Source organism: Onychomys torridus, chromosome 4, assembly GCF_903995425.1.
Source record: "Onychomys torridus chromosome 4, mOncTor1.1, whole genome shotgun sequence".
NCBI lineage: Eukaryota > Metazoa > Chordata > Mammalia > Rodentia > Cricetidae > Onychomys > Onychomys torridus.
The window spans coordinates 53,109,503-53,125,663 of NC_050446.1; the positions used below are offsets into that span (position 1 = coordinate 53,109,503).

A 16,161-nucleotide genomic window follows, 5' to 3' on the forward strand; every position below is an offset into this window, starting at 1 on the left:
CAACATTCCTTGATACTAGAAATAGCCACAAAACCAAATTTTGACTAGTGAAATGTAAGTGGAAGTATTAAGTGATGACTTGCAGAACACCTTGGAAGATGGCCTGTGTTTCCTCTTGCTTCCTTCCTTATCCCATCTTCTTATTGGCTTGAAGGTGGGCAGCAGTGCTGGGACTTGAGCAATTGTCTCTAAGAGGTGGAAAGTGATATCATAGGAAGACAGGAGAAACCTCGGTCCATGAGGACTTCATTAGCTACCACACCACCAGCAGACTGTGGGGCTCTGTACTTCTTTTATGCAATAGAGAAATTGCTGCTTTAGGTTTTCTATTTCCGACCATTGAACCTAATTATAACGCAGTGTCAACTTACTTGACTTGAAAGGGAAAGTGGTAGACGAGATGAAACTGGAGGATGGGTCATTTCAGACAGAGGGTGGGGATAGGATTCTATGTAGGAATGACGATAGGGCTGTAGTATCAGGGACATGGCATTGTTTCAAAGGATAGTATGTAGTCAGGTATGGCCAAAAGCAGACAGATGCTATAAGGGAGAAATGAAAAATAATAATGCAAGGAAAAAAGGTGGGCCAGAGAAATGCCTCAGTGGTTCAGAGTGCACTGTTCATGCAGAAGACCCGAGTTAGTTTCCAGCACCCACATTTGGTGGCTCACAACTGCCTGTAACTCCAGGTCCAGAGAATCTGACCTCCTTTCCTGGTGTCCATGGGCACAACACTCATGTCCACAAGACCCCCCTATATATACATGCAATTAAAAAAAATAAAATCTTGCTGGGCAGCAGTGGCGCACGCTTTTAATCCCAGCACTGGGGAGGCAGAGCCAGGCAGATCTCTGTGAGTTCAAGGCCAGCCTGGGTTACAGAGTGAGATCCAGGAGAGGCACCAAAACTACACAGAGAAACCCTGTCCTGAAAAACAAACAAATAAACAAATAAATAAATAAATAAATAAATAAAATCTTTAAAAAAATGAAAAATATAGAGGGGTAATAAGGAAGGATTTTGTCAGTCAAGCTAAGTTTAAGGTTTTCTTGAAGGCTGAGTCGGGGGCAAGAGTCTACAACGCAGGGGAGTGATAATGAAGCATTTCAGATCTTCCCAGCTGGAGGTAACCTATGTCAAGGTAACACAGACAGGCGGTCAGGAAGACAGTCTCAGTGGGGACTTGTAAAGGAAGGAAGGATTAGAAACCTACAGAGGATCTGGAACAGGAGAAGAAATACTCTCGGGTGTTGGGGAAGTAAAGAGTAGAAACTGGCAGCAAAGCATCAGTAAGCCTTTCTGTCAAGAAAGCTAGGAAAGCCCAGAAGTCTTTGGTGGCCACTGACAGAACAATTTTGGTAGAAATTGGGGCAGACTCTGCTGTTCAAAGTATAACTTGGGGAAAGGGGTAAGGAGTACAGGCTTAAGTTTCTGGTCACCCTTCCATCCATGAATATTGTTCATCATCACCACCAACGCCATTACAGAAATAGATAATACTTGGAAACAGCTGTTGTAGGCAGCACTTAGCCTCAGACTCATGCAATCCAAAGAAGGCTCATCAATCGTAAGAAAGATTTCAAACTTGTCACTATAGCCCTGAATCCTTGGAGTGTATACATCATCTTAATGAACTTCACTTAGATAAGGGAAACACTGATAGCAATGCTGGAATAATATGCAACATTCAATATGGACCCAGAAATTAATTAAAGATGGAGTGTTAGTATCATTTGTTAAACAGACTAAGTTCCAATACCTACTCAAAGTACAGCGTGAGGTCTGTGGCTAGAATCGACTGCTTCAGAAGCTGCATGAGGTCACTGTATTCCTTGGAGGACAAATTAGCAAAGATGTTGTGACCCTGTATTGAGAAGGTAGAAAGTCACAAAACACACCATTAAGCCTGTAGTTGGTGACTGTATGTTTTTTCCTGTATTTTAGAAAAAGATCAGAGCATGAACAAAATTTAAAGTTTAGTAAAATTTTTCATTTTTTTCTAGGTTCATTTTTGTTACTATGTGTGTGTATGTATGCATTGATGTGTGGATCCATGTAAATGTATGCAGGTGCTCACTGAGACTAGAAGCAGCCATCAGATCATCTCAAGCTGGAGATACAGGTGGTCATGAGGTACCTGACTCGGGCGCTGGAAACAGAACTCAGGTCCTCTGAAAGAGTAGCAGATGCTCTTAACTGAGGGCCCTTTCTCCAGCCCAAAGCTTAATAAAAGTTTTACAGATACAAACAGACATTCTGGCAAACAGCAAAGCCAGAAAGAGAGTCACTCAGGGGGTCCACCAAGGAGCACTTCATTATCTTTTCAGTGTGGACAGGAACTCTGATAATGTATGAATTTGTGTTATTATAGATATAGAAGTACACAGTGGAGAAGTGCATCTCCAAAGAAATACTACTTTACCAATAAAGACTTAGCTGGCATTCTAGAAATACTTGCTATGGTGACGTTGAGGAAGAGCAAAGGTCATTAGACTATTGTTTCTTAATGGGGGAGATTTAGACAATGGAAGCTCTGAGAGCAAATAGAGACATTTTGAATGGTCACGAATGGCTGGGACACTACTAACCTTTAATATCTTTAATGGGAGAGGTCAGAGATGTAGCTAACAACCTTCAATGCACAGGAGATGCCACTCAAAGATCGAGCTCCCTGCTGCAGTGAGGAATCCTGAACTGTCAGGCTCCTTTGATAAAGCATGTGCTGGTTTAAATTCCCAACACCAGGTAATCGCTCACCAGCTAGGATGAAGAAGCCATTGTCTGCCTGCAGTGGAACTCTAATGATGACTTCTACCAAGCAAAAGCTGCAATACAACTTTACCTCCATGCTACTGGAGACCATTCTTGTTCCCTCTAGAAGAAGACTCACTTAGAAGCTCCAATGCTTGTTGTTAGTAAGGTGGGAAACCTTTCAGCAACGTGAAGGGTTTTACTTCATGTGCTTGCTAAGTCAAGACTTCTTTTGTCTGCTTCTCTTAGTATGAAATACGAACTCAAAAGCATGTGGCCTTGGAACTGGATCAATCTGAACCTAGGACTGAGAGCCAGAAGATGGTGTGGAAGGCAAGGGCAATGATTTCTCAAGAATAAACTATTCTCCACGAGAGGTAAATTAATTTATCCTGGGAACCAGAATATCAATTAGCAATTTTATTTTAATCAAGTGCCAGGTGATAATCCGCTTTGCTGAACTGATTTATCTCACTGTGTGAACCCTCCCCCTTTTGACTATAGGATGTTGATTTTACCTGGGACCAAGTCCAATATTAATAGTAATTTTCAAATGCACTCTTCTAGGCCTTTAATTCAGCGGTGAAGAGGACAAAGAATTCAAGGGAAGCTGGACCATGATTTTGCACAGGATTTTTTCCTTCTATTTTGCCTGAGCATCAACTCCTGGGATAGTTACAAGCAAGTATTCTGGAACTTGGGAAAAAGTAGTTCACAGCTTTTGGGAAAATGATCACCTGGGTCCAGCAGCACATCCAGCATCCCCCAAGGGAAGCGAGACAGCCTTAGGAGCAGGCCTAAGTGCAAGTGTGCGTTCAGACAGGAGAGCTTACCTGCACTTGAGGGTGCTGGTTATTTTGTGACATGCCTTTCACTGCTTTTAAAGGGCATGGTAAATAGTACTGCTCTTGGGGAATACAAAGCCTGCCAAATCAGCTTTAACTTATAAAAGTTAGTTTGTATCAACGCATTATTGACTATGCAAATTAGCCTTGAACAGCGCTTCAATATTGTGGGAGATTAGGTTTTAAGGAACCAGCGAGTACGGCATGGATGGGGAACTCAGGCGTAGAGAAAGAAAGGTCTGAGGCGAACTTCTGCAGGTCCTCTGGCCTCTGTAGACTGGAAACGGGTGACATCTGCCTTCCTGGCGGCAGAATGGAGTGGGACCTGGGGTTTATGGCCTGCTGCCATTTTCACTGGCCATTATCCCTCAGAAGAAACTGGAATGGAGGCTGACCAACGTGTAATGGTTAGAAGACACGAACCTAAGGGAGCTGAACTGCTTATGATCCCCATGATTGCAAAGGTGGCTTTCTTGGGTTAGAGGCAGGGACTCATCACCCTCACCAGCAGAGAAAAGACAAGCTTAACAAAAGCACCCACCGTCCCTACCTCCTCCCCAGCTCTTGGCTAACATGTGGCTTTCATATCCCAGAGCCATAGGCGACAGGAAGCTGGCTCTGCCAGTTCCCAAGGCCCTTACTTAGGAGCTTTACTCCTAAATGAAAACACAGTACGTCTGGTAACTGCCTTGCCCTAGCCCACGTTCAGGCTCTAAAGCGGTGGGTCTCTGTTATGAGGTTGAAGGCTTTGGTGATATTACAAAAGACATGTTTCCTCAAGATAGTCTAGAGGAAAAAAAAAGCCCTCCATATTTAATGATGCCATTCCAGCAAAGCAGGGCCTTAATGACGATAATAATAATAATTAATGACATAGCCAGAGAGCTTACAAATAAATAACAGGGGACAGATGATCCCTTCCTAGCCAAAAAAAAAAAAAAAAAAAAAAAGGTCTGTATGCCTTCAGAAAATTAAACAGATTCTTCCTGGCAAGTTAAGAACTCAGCTGTTGCAACCAGAGTCAGTGAGTGGTTTCTGTTTTTCTCTGCAGAAAGGGACAAGTCAACATTCCAATGCCTTCTAAGTCTTAGCCCTGCCCTTGGGGTTAGTAGCTGTCTCTCACTTTCAAATGCAGTCCTACCAAAACATTCAGTTCTTTCATCTTTTATGGGCTTCTCAATTTCACTGTCAGAGCTCACTCTTACTGTTTGTTTCTACCACCTCTTCCCATGGCGTTGGGTCTCACAAAATGGGAGAGTTGGGCTGCTCTGTCACGAATCATTCCCCTTGGTAGCCTGCATCCTTCAAGGAAGACGAGATGATGCTCTGGCAATAGGCACCCTCCACCTGGTACTCCGTAAGTGATCCTGCAAAACCTCCAGCAGAGCCAAGTGAACTAGCTCAGGAAGACCTGGAGCAAGGTCTTTGGCATGTGAGAGGTTCACAAACGGTGCCAGGGTCTGAGTTTAACTTAAACACGGCCTCCCACTTCTTTGGATCCATCCACGGCACAGCAGCATGTGGGAATCATGTGGTTGGCCTTCTGTGGAGGGGAGAAGTGGAGCAGGTCTCACCTCACTCTGAAGGATCATCACAGCATGGTTGAAGTGGTGATGCTCTAAAGTTGCTGATGTCCCATAGAGCTGGGCCAGTGCAGAGTCACTCCTGAAAGAGAACAGAAGGCTGAGTAGGCAGGACCCTTCACCTTGACTGTTTCCCACACCAGCTCTTTGGTTTACACTGCTTTTGGCGGTGGCCCATGAGCAAATGTATTCTAGGTAACTGCTATGGAGTTTGCTCATCTCTTAAGCGAACTTTTCAAGAACTTTATGTGTTGGGCTGGATGCTGTGGGTGATAAATGGTTAACAAGGTGCAGTCCTTGTCTTTATGAAGTTTGCAAAGTGGCAAGAGACAAGATGTGATTCTGAGCAAAAGTAAAACATGTAGCAACAGTACAGATCCTCTGTGTGTGTGTGTGTGTGTTATAACTTTTGCCTTTGTGATCCATGTAGGCTTCATGAACCTTACAAATCTTCTATGTACAGAAACTTTCTCCTATCAGATGTTCCCGACTCTCCACCAGAAAAGACTTTGAGAATATTCCATAATCCTCGTTATCTACTCTACATACATTTTAACAACCTTCTGTTGGTGAGTGTCTCTTCACCCCCAAGGTCAACCTCCATGTCTTTGTGTAGAAGACGAGAGAGTGCCTTGGACCTGAAGTCACAGCTCTTCCTTCAGTAAGTAGCCTTGGGCAATTACTTGACTTTCAGGCTCAGTTTCTTCATCTGCCTCATCTGTTGTTTATGAGGCTAAAACAAAATGTTTGAAAGTGCCTGCCATAGTGCCAGATAGGGAGTAGATAGGAGTCTATATTAATTATTAATAGATAATTAAAACACACTTGGACATTTCCATTTTAAATGAATAAAATACCTGAAGGGGATTCCTTTGAGTTATCTGTAAATTTCACTTACATAAGACATCCCATTCCTCAACAATGCCAGTTCAGTAAAGTATTTATTTTAGAGTTTTCCAAGAGTTCACCTCCAACTATTTCTTTGGCATTGGAATTCCAGCATATTAGGGAATCAAAGAACCATTTTAGGACTCCGTTGAGGATTCATCCAGGTCCTGGTGTTTTTTGCTGGCTTACTGCAGGAAGCTTGTGGGTATTGAAAGGACAGTTTGGCTTTAACTTGCAAATGATGGAGATTGACATCTTGTAGACTGTCCTGCCAGTGAAAGAATAAAATGTTGCACCTATACACAAGAAGGATTTCCATCCCAAGCTGTCTTGCACCTCTAGTGTGAGGCAACCCAAGGCCGTCATCAGTTTCAGGGGTACCGAGGACCTATGATCCTTAGAGAGACTCAGAACTACTGTATACTGGGGTAGCAGCAAGGTTAGGTTGAGGAGAGCTTGTCATCAAGAGGGTTAATGAAGGAGGGAACTAGATTTTAGTCAGGCATGGGTTATTTCCTTAAGTCTTCCTAAGTTTATTACATCATCTAATAAGTGGACAGAGTTCAGGCTCATCTTACCGGTGGGTTAACATTTAAGGCCAGTTGCCATTTGTTTTACAGAGAATTCATTTCTGTGGCAGATGCACACAGCATGACTTTGACTTGGATGTTGAGCTTCTGTGTGCCTGGCATGGAGTAGGTGCTTAAAATTACTTGCCCATGGTGCTGTGTGGAGAGATTATGGCTAAATTAGGAAGGCTGAATGTAATATATATATCAGCATATTTTATAATATTTATATATTATACTATATATAATTTTATCACATGTATTTATATACAATATATTATATATTTTAAATACGTGTGCCAGATATTTTTAAATATATGTGTAATATATTTTATAATGATTACATTACTGCTAATAATAGACACCATCAGTAAGTGCATACCACGTACTGGGGACCACGCTAACCACTTGATGCATAGCTCCATTGAGTCGTGATAACAACTACAAAACAGGTATTATTTTCTCACTTTACACCAAAAGAAACAGAGGCTCAGAGAAGGTATGCAGATTTTATAAGGTCACACAGCCAGCTAGTATCGGGTCTAGGTTTGAATCTTAATTTGTAAGCTTCTCATTACAGTGGGAATAAAAAGTGTAACACACATTTCTGATATTTGAGTCTCCATTTTCACAAAGCTGCTGGCCACCAATGAAAGGAGCGCTCTCAGAACACAATTCAGAAGCACAGCTGTTAACCCGGGCTCCGATCCCCTTTTGTTCCCATAAGCCAGCTTGTTCTGGTTCTCTCCGCTCACAAGTCCTGAGAATAGAGTGGCTGGTTGGAGGAGGAACATCTAATCTCTCTTTAATCCTGTTGGTTTTCACCCTGCAAGAGGTAAGCTAGCTAGATGCTCACAGGTCACTTAGTGTTTTCTTCCTCCAGGATGGAGAAGGGGCTCTTCCTTCCTCAGCAAGAGGACACTGTGGTGGGCACTCTGGTGATTGCTTTACTATACATTTTTCCTCCCCTTGTTCATGTGGCTTCAGAATTGCTGGGCTCCAGCAGGAGGGTCAGGCTCTTATAATTAGACTCTCTATTTGTCCCTTTCTGTAATTCCATCTGACATTCATTCAGTGCAGAATTCAAGTACAGAAAATATGTAAATTTTGGAATTGAACCATACTCATGTGGTTTCGGTGCAGGAAGACACTGGGGTTCATTCATTCACTCACATCTGCACGGATACATGTACCTATCATTAATGTAGCCAACAAGCACTGATGACTATTTATTTTGTCAGGTCCCAGGCACATGAAATACAGATGTGTAATTCATGGGTTCTACCTTCAGGAAGCTCACACTCCCCCAGATTTCTGTAGAATGCTTTCTCTGACCGGTCCTGTACTAAAACACTCAGCTTCTTGGAGGTAAGGAGCCATCTTAGTCAGCATCCAGAGAATGGAGCTGGTACTAACTTCAGTAAAGTCACTGAAGAAATACTTCCGTTTCACACAGACCTCTGATTTGTACAATTGTATGTGGTTCCTACCAGTATTTCTAAGACTATCAGCCTGGCAGCGCCAAGCTCACCAGGAATTCTGTCTGCCATGTTCGTGTGTACTCACATACTGTGGATGTCAGAGGAACACCGAGAGCAAAAGCCAGTTTAAACAAAACAGTTTAAAAAATTTGGTCTGTCAGGATAAACTTTGTCAATGAACATTCCACAGACTATTGCTAACTAGAAATGCCAAAAGATATGACAAGCGGAAGTAAAAAGGGTTCCAATGTCAAATAACTTTAAAAGTTCAAACTACTTATTGTAGGTTTCCTCAGTGGCATTGACATGTAAATACTGGGGTGCTACTGGAAGGGCATGATATGCAGTCTTAACTGATCATAAAGCCATTTCCTAAAGCGCTCACATCTTTGATGTAAAACACAGTATGGATATATACTCCCACTTTTTAAATGAACAAACCTTTCTTCAGTCATATGAGAAGACTGACTTTAATGCTGCATCTCATTTTGATTGTATATGGTAAATAGATCCATCATATGAGTGACTTTGGGCACATACCCTGTAGCTGCGGAAATACGATCATATGTATTTATATGCGTATGTGTGTATATACAGGGTGTATGGGAAGAGAGGAAGCATGGTAATTCATAAATGGAATTTTCCTGATGTGCATTATTGCTTGGATCAACCCAAATGCCAAAGTCTTTGATTTTTAGGCTGGCAGTACATAGAGCAGAAATGTACTGAAATGTAAAAGGGACAATTCTGTTTCTACAGATATCATTGCTTCGTGTAGACACCCAAAGTCCATGCATACCAAAGTACACCTTCCTCATATCCTGGCTATGCATATTCTTTGAGAAAAAGAGCTAATGGCAGTGTGCAGCCATGGCTTCAAGGAAACTTTAAAAAGGCAAACTATGAAAGGTAATTAGGAAGCTGGAAATTGCTGGGAGGTGGTGAGGAATGGGATTAGGCTGTCAGGGCAGATTAATGTGCCCCAGTATTTCACTTCTGGGACCTGGCCGAAAGCGACAAGATGGGTTTTCATTCCCAAGAAATGAGTGTAAGAGATTATACTAGAAATGAATAGAAGGACTCTCCTAGGAGAATAGACTACAAGCTGTGCCGTACTGATATTTAATCATCAGGGGCAGCTGTAATAGAGAGGGGGATGAGTGGGCAATGCTGTCCCTAGAGAAAAGAGAGAAGAGCAATTTCAGAGCACTGTGGTATTGGTGGCTTCTTTACCTATTGATCATGCACTGCACGCGCTCCAATACTTAAAAATTAAGGATAAAGTATGAAAATGCAAAGGTTCACTTATCAGAAAGGCTAAGAATATAAATCAAATTGTGCTCTAAAGTCACACTTTTTTACTGTAGAGGCATTTTGCATTTTATATATTAATTTGTCCCTTGCTAAAAGTCTCCTTTTTTTTTTTATAGCCTATATATGACAAAAGGTAGCCTATGCTTCGCCACATAATAACTGTGGCGTAGAAGTTCTGTTGGCAAATCATCTGAAAGGCTGGATTAGACCATGCAAAGCTTAAGAAAGGGGTTTGTCTGCTGCACTTTCTCTTTCTCCCAGAATGCCTAGCACAAGGCCTTGAACACAGAAAACACTCCACTGTTGAAGAACGGAGGAGAAAATGTTTCAGGTTTCTTCCTAGGGATTTTAAACAATGGTACACTCGCTGGGTAAATCTTATTCTAATCACTGAACAACTGTGTTAAAAGTCTCTCTGACACTCACTGTCAGATGGAATCAAATGTCAAACTGAGGTCAAGCTGGCATTATGTGGTGTGAACCCAAACGTGACTTCACTGGGTAGTAGCAGGGCTGATGGGCATCTATAAGCTGGGAAACTGGGTGCAAGATGACTTGGTTTGAGCAAACACTCTACCATCTTAGAGCATGGAGAGATGATAGTGGGGCTGGAGGATACAGAGAACTTATTACTTACCCTTATTATTTAGCTAAAGTTGAGGATTCAGAGAAGTCTGGACTTATTACTTACCTAAAGTTGTTCAGCCCCAAACAACCAACCTAAGATTTAGGGAAATTAATTTCCATTTTTGCAAGATTAAGACATTGAAAGATATGGATGGCCAAGGTTCAGCTCAGTTCTACAAGCTCTACATTCGGAGTTGCTGGCTGTCAGGATATATTTTAGTTTTCTAAAGCTTATCTGGCAAGATGGCCAACAAACTGAAAGACCAATGTCAATGTCCAAGACAGATGTCACCAAACCAAGGATAACCTTGTTGCAGTACTTAAAGACTGGTTTTTGCAGTCAGAGATCTCAGGTCCAATTGCCATTACACTTCATTTTGGTGGATGAATTTGGACAAGCTGTAAAACGGAGACAAAACTATCTGCAGAACATAGGGCAAGGGCTCAGTAGAGTCAAAAGACAAATGATCACTTTCCTTGTCTTGGGGATTGGTATTTGCAAGAAACAAAAATGAAGAAAATGAGCTTCATCAGGAAAAGTCCTGATTAAATGTCATAGGAGCCCCTGACTGGGTCAGGAGAAAGACTGAGTTCCCCTGAAGTAGGAAAAGTAATGGGGAGAGACTGGCTCAATGTCTGTTTTTTTCTTCATTTTCTCTACATTTACATTTTCCTTTTGACTTCTCTCTGACTGTTACCTTCCTCCTCCACTCCTTCCTGTAGACTGGGCTTCCTGGTTCTCTCACCCACTTGGTATGTAGACATCATAGCTTCTCCCAACATCAGTCCCGAGACTACAAGGAGCTGCAGCATAGATAGCTCTCTACAGCTAACTGATGCAATGTCACAGGCATGCACAGCAACATCTTATTGGTCCAGCTCTGATCAGGGGTGGACTCTTGGTCTAACCCACTGAGGGGCAGATGTCAAGAAGAGCTTCCCCACTCAGTGTGATGCACAGACTGGCTGGGAAGGTTAGTGGTATTCTGGTACATGGTGCCATCGGGCACCGTCACTCTTGAAAATGACACACAGGGAGTTTACTCCTGGTTTACAGACACAGTTCTAACCAGTTAGCTCTTCTTTTTGCATCATTGGTAATATGGTAGGGGGTTGGGGAGAGGCTCCTAGGGGGAAATACACTGACAGTACACATTGGTAGGGAAAAGAGGAATCTTGAAAAAAAAAAAAAAAAAGGACAGTCAAACAAATTTTAAATAAGGAACTATCAAAAGGAGCACATGGCATGCCCATGAACATGCTTCAGGCTTTTACCACAGCATCAAACCTGTGCATTTTAAGGCTATGTATCATCATCTGCATCTGTAAAAGGCTACACGTATTAAAAACAAATCAAGAAACTCTACTGAGAAGATAGATTAAAATACAATCCATCCAGTCATTATTCATTAATTCAGCCAACATTTCCTGTGTGTTGATTATGTTCCTGGCACTGCTGGGTCACAAGTCTTAAAGAAGAAGAGGGGATACATGTGAAAGTCAGCAACTGGAATGGAGGCAGGTCAAGAGACATTGCCAGGGGGTAATGAACGCGAGAAACAATGATAAGAGGAGTGAGCATCAGTGTAGAACCCCGGAAGTGATGTGTTCAGAGGAGCTGTGGACAAAGGAGCAGAAGGACATTTTTCCGGAGTGGGACAGAGCACGAGAGACCCTAGAAAGAGGTGAGTTGGCAGGGCCCCACTGACTGCAAGGCTCTTCTGTCTGGGATGAATGATGGACAAGTCTGTACTGAGCCAGAGAAAGAGGGACACGAATGAAGGCGGAGGCTGAGACTCAGAGGACTCCGGAACGTCAAGTAGGAGGCGCTTCCGGCCGCTGGGAGGAGTATCTGTAGATAAGTGCTTGAGAATCCTGGCCCTGAGAAATGCAGCTAGAGCTCAGGATGGGTGGAGGCTCAGCAGAAGAGGAACGGGAGAGACAAGGAGAGAGAGAGGCCTTTTGGTAGATATACATCTTTTGGGAGGAAAAGATGAAGAGAAGTTCAGGAACGAGGCAGTAAGGAAATATGATCCATGGAAAGCAGGGACACGAATAGAGGGCATGAAAAGGGGGCACAACAGCTTTGGGAAGGGGGTCACTGAGGGAAGCTTGTCTAATGAGAGGGGATTGAAATCCCTGTGCAAAGGCAGGGGTTGGAGGAAGCTTAGATAACCAACACAAGCTTTTCCAAGAAGCTTGCCTCGGAAGGAAAGAAGGAAACAGAACAGTCACTAAAAAGACAAGTGGGGGTGCAGGTGGATGTTTCAGGATAGGGCAGAATTGTTCATGTTAATTAGGTGCAGAACACCCACAGACAGGGAGACAGAGATACAGGAGCGGGGGCAGATCGATAGAGAAAGGTCCTGGAGGAGAGAGGCAGGAAAGCTCCAGAGCAGAGGTGGAGGGATTAGCCTCAGCCATGGGAAAGACAGCATTTTCACTGAGAGAGGAGGCAAAGAGGAAAGGATGGGGCGGGATAGATAAGTGTGTAGGTGGCAGGGGAGGAAATTGAGAGAGTTCTCGATTGATGGCCTCAATTTTCTCAGAGAAGTAGGAGGCAAGGTGATCTGCAGAGCGGTGTGGGGAGGCAGTGGAGCTTAGGAAAACAGAACACGAGTGGTACATAACTGCTCGGAGCAATGCAGGCTGAGCTGGTGGAGTATGCAGAAACATTGACATGGAGTCCTGAGCATGCAGCTGAGTTGAGAGGATGTCTGCCTACTGTGTCTCCAGCTTGCACAACTGGGATGTTTTCTCCCAGGGCTGTGACAAGTCTAGGCAAGGTAGCAGGAAATTGAATTGTGAGACTGAAGCAAGGCTGCATTTTTACAGACTGGATGTGACGGAAAGTTTAAGAGGGTCAAGGGATTCTGGGTATTGAGGAGAGACACTTCAAGTGGGGAGCTAGAGGATGAAGGATGGAGGAAAGGGCACAGGATCAACATGGTTTGCTAGACCAGATCAAGACGTCAAGGTCTGGCTCAGGGGATGGAAAGCAGCGACAAGCTGAGAGAACCAGTAGACACACAATGGGTTGTTGGAGTTTCAGCTAGCAGAGCTCTCTGCCTGTTCTGAGAAATCTGTCCCGCTTCTCTATAGAAGCTCTTCTTCCTTGTTCCCTTCCCATTCAAAACATCTCTCTAGGGCCTCTGACCAGCTTAGCAGATGGCTAGTTCAAAGAACATTAAAACTTGACCTCATTGCGAGAGTCCTGACACCTGGAATTATAACATGCGTAAGTTCTGTGGCCCTTGCCACACTGTGAGTCACCAACCAGTAGCTTTCTTGACCACTACAACTTATCTGGGAACAGATTGGTCTATCCACGTGACTTAGGTGCAGGGCAGACAGTGGCTTACCCATCCCTATGTTTATGCGACTCCTTTGTCTGTTTCCCATCTTCCATTGGGAATAGGGATGGGAAGAGCAAAACACTCTTTGCTTCATTAATCTTCCTGAGCCTGTTTTTATTCTAATCATCTCAAAACCAGATTTGAGAGTAGCAGGTCCAAGCAGCTTGTCATGCCACAGAGGCAAATAGGCTGAGAGGAAGAGAATAGGACTCTGCAAACCCAAGCTGTACTCTCTGACTGAGGTCAGCAGAGACAGGGCAAATCAACAAGCATGACGTGAAGGGCGAATTTGCAATTAAAAGAAGAATAGGGAATTATAAAGATGGATGGGCCCCATGACATGCATGCCCAAGCCTGCGTGGCCTTGGCCTCTGATGCCAGAAATTAATGCTTTACTCTTTAGCACTGGTCACCTTTGGCTCTGAACAGAAAGGCAAATGCATTAAAATCACGACAATTAGAACACTTACTTAGCTTGGAAGGCATTGTTGGTTCCTCTGTGGTCGAGGTCATGACACAGGCATCCCACAATCACCGCTAAAATCTCCACCTCGGTCAGAATCTCTTGAAACCCAGCAGTCTGGGAAGAAGGGGACAATGGCAAGTCAGTGCCAGGGGCAGGGAGGCCAGGGAAACTCAGTCATCTGAGCAACCATCAGCTGGTTTCATGCCCACACCGTTTAAGGAAATGATTAACTGTCACCCTCTTTGATGACAGTACGTTGAGTGGTCATTTGCTTAGCCTAAGGTCCCCATAGTGAGGGACTCGCTAGTTGTCACATCAAGACACAGTTCTGTCAGCTTCATTCCTTTCTGTAGAGAGGAGAGTGTGTTCTCCACCCCGACAGTGTGGGAAAGACTCAGGGTAAAGTGTGTTTTGCCATTGTACACAGTACAATAAGCATTGCACTTGGAAGTGGGGGGAGATGAAGGGACCCTCAAAACTGGAAAACTCTGGCCCCTGGCTGCTACTCAAAGAGAGTCAGCAAACACAATAAAACCTTCCTCTATAGTAAGTGGAAGAGAAGTACTCAGATTGGTGCATGGTGACACCCTAGAATCATCTTACAAATCTCTTACTCCGTATTGAGTCGGCAGACGAAAGCCTACAGGTAAATCCTAGAAACTGGGGTTTGGCAGAGGGATCAACAGCCAGGACTGAGAGTCAAGAGCACAAGAGTCCCAGGTCTTTGTCTCTGGCCTCAGGAGCTGTGTGAAGTGTGTGGCTGGGGTGCACTTCCTCCTGGAGGCAGTTGGATGTCATTATGGGCACGAGACAGCACCCGTTCTCTGGTTCCAGCTGGCCCTTTCGTTAGTTTGGAGGAGGAAACACACCTTCGGCAGAAAGATCTGTGTGCCCTCTCCATCTGAGGCCTTATGCCCTTCCTCCCCGCACCCCATCACAGTCGAAGTCTCCGGTTCCATTACTTATTAAATTCTTTATCAGAGGTTCGGAGGAGGAGGGGAGTCGGCTTAAAATTACTTTTCAGGTATGTTTCTCCTCCATGGATCTCAGATCAAGGGCTAATACCTGTAAGACTCGTTTAGGGCAATGAAAACTGTTCTTTAATTAGTTGTGGGGTTTTAATAGAGAAAGAACTGAGTGATGGATTCCTGGATTGACAATTTTATTTCTCAAAACTGATTTGGTTCCTTGGCTCGATTTGGAAACACATATGACATCACTTATACAACAAATGGGAATGTTAATAAACTGTTTGGGGCTATGGAGTAGTCCTTGCCAAAGCTTGAGTGTACCCTTCATTTTAAAACTTGATGGATATTAGTTTTTGTTTATTTTATTACCTGTAATAGTTTTCTGAAACCATACTAAGAAACTTAAAGCCAAAACTCTGTAGTCCCTCATTGTTCATATTTCCTGATTCCCAAAGGCAACCAAATTCATTTGTTTAACTAAGTTGGTGACATTTTTACTATATTGCTACACAATATAAATACGTTTTTGCACTTGATAATTCACCAAATACTTACAGTCTTTCCTATGTAACTATAAATCCCCCTAAGAGTTTTCAACTGCTCAACCTACTTAATTTTTTTTTTTTTACCAGTCTTATGAGGTAATAGCTATTATTATCCCCAGTTACAGATGGGAAAATTGAGTCACAAAGAGGCTCCATCCTGTGCCTAAAGGCACAATTAATGGAGGGAAAAGGAGACCACACTCCTAAACCCCTCCCCAAGTGTGCCTTGAAACATTGATAGTGTAGTGGCAGATGAGAGGTGATGATCCTCACACTTCCCCTCCATTCCCAAAGTAACCAATGCCCAGAACTTTCTTCATGATCACCCTAGAAATGCTATCCATTGCCCAGCTAGTAAGTACACAATGACTATTTTTTAAATACTTTCATTTCCTGGAGTTCAGATTTCTTTGAAACAGCAACGCCTTTCCATATCCTACATGACTTTATGTAACGTCTGTTAAATAATTTTGAAGAGAATCAAACATCTCACACTTGCTATATGATCTTTTTGTGTGCTGGAGGTAGCCAGGCCTGGCTTGTCCCTCCTGGGGTGGCCCCTTATGTCTGCATCTTATGCCTTTCCTCAATTTCTGCCTCACTTTGCAGGAACACATCTGCCAGTCTTCATGAGAAACTGTGTCCATTTCTCGGGGAGCCAGTTGTTCTAAGGCACTGCCTGACTGAGATGGTGGGGGGGGGGGGGGGGGGGGGGGGGGGAAGCTTTATTCTGTTTTCGCACTCAACTCTTGGTTTGCCTAAC

The 16,161-nt window shown here is 43.5% G+C and overlaps 1 protein-coding gene across 1 annotated transcript in view; it reads right to left on the reverse strand.

Moving 5' to 3' along the window:
* The window catches only part of Pde11a (phosphodiesterase 11A), a 352,151-nt gene that overhangs the window by 59,161 nt on the left and 276,829 nt on the right, over positions 1 to 16,161 (reverse strand). The window contains exons 13-15 of the mRNA XM_036186349.1: positions 13,887 to 13,996; positions 5,173 to 5,263; positions 1,766 to 1,866 (exon numbers count right to left, since the gene is read on the reverse strand). Coding sequence (XP_036042242.1) covers positions 1,766 to 1,866; positions 5,173 to 5,263; positions 13,887 to 13,996 — 302 coding nt within the window. The remainder of the gene's footprint in view (positions 1 to 1,765; positions 1,867 to 5,172; positions 5,264 to 13,886; positions 13,997 to 16,161) is intronic.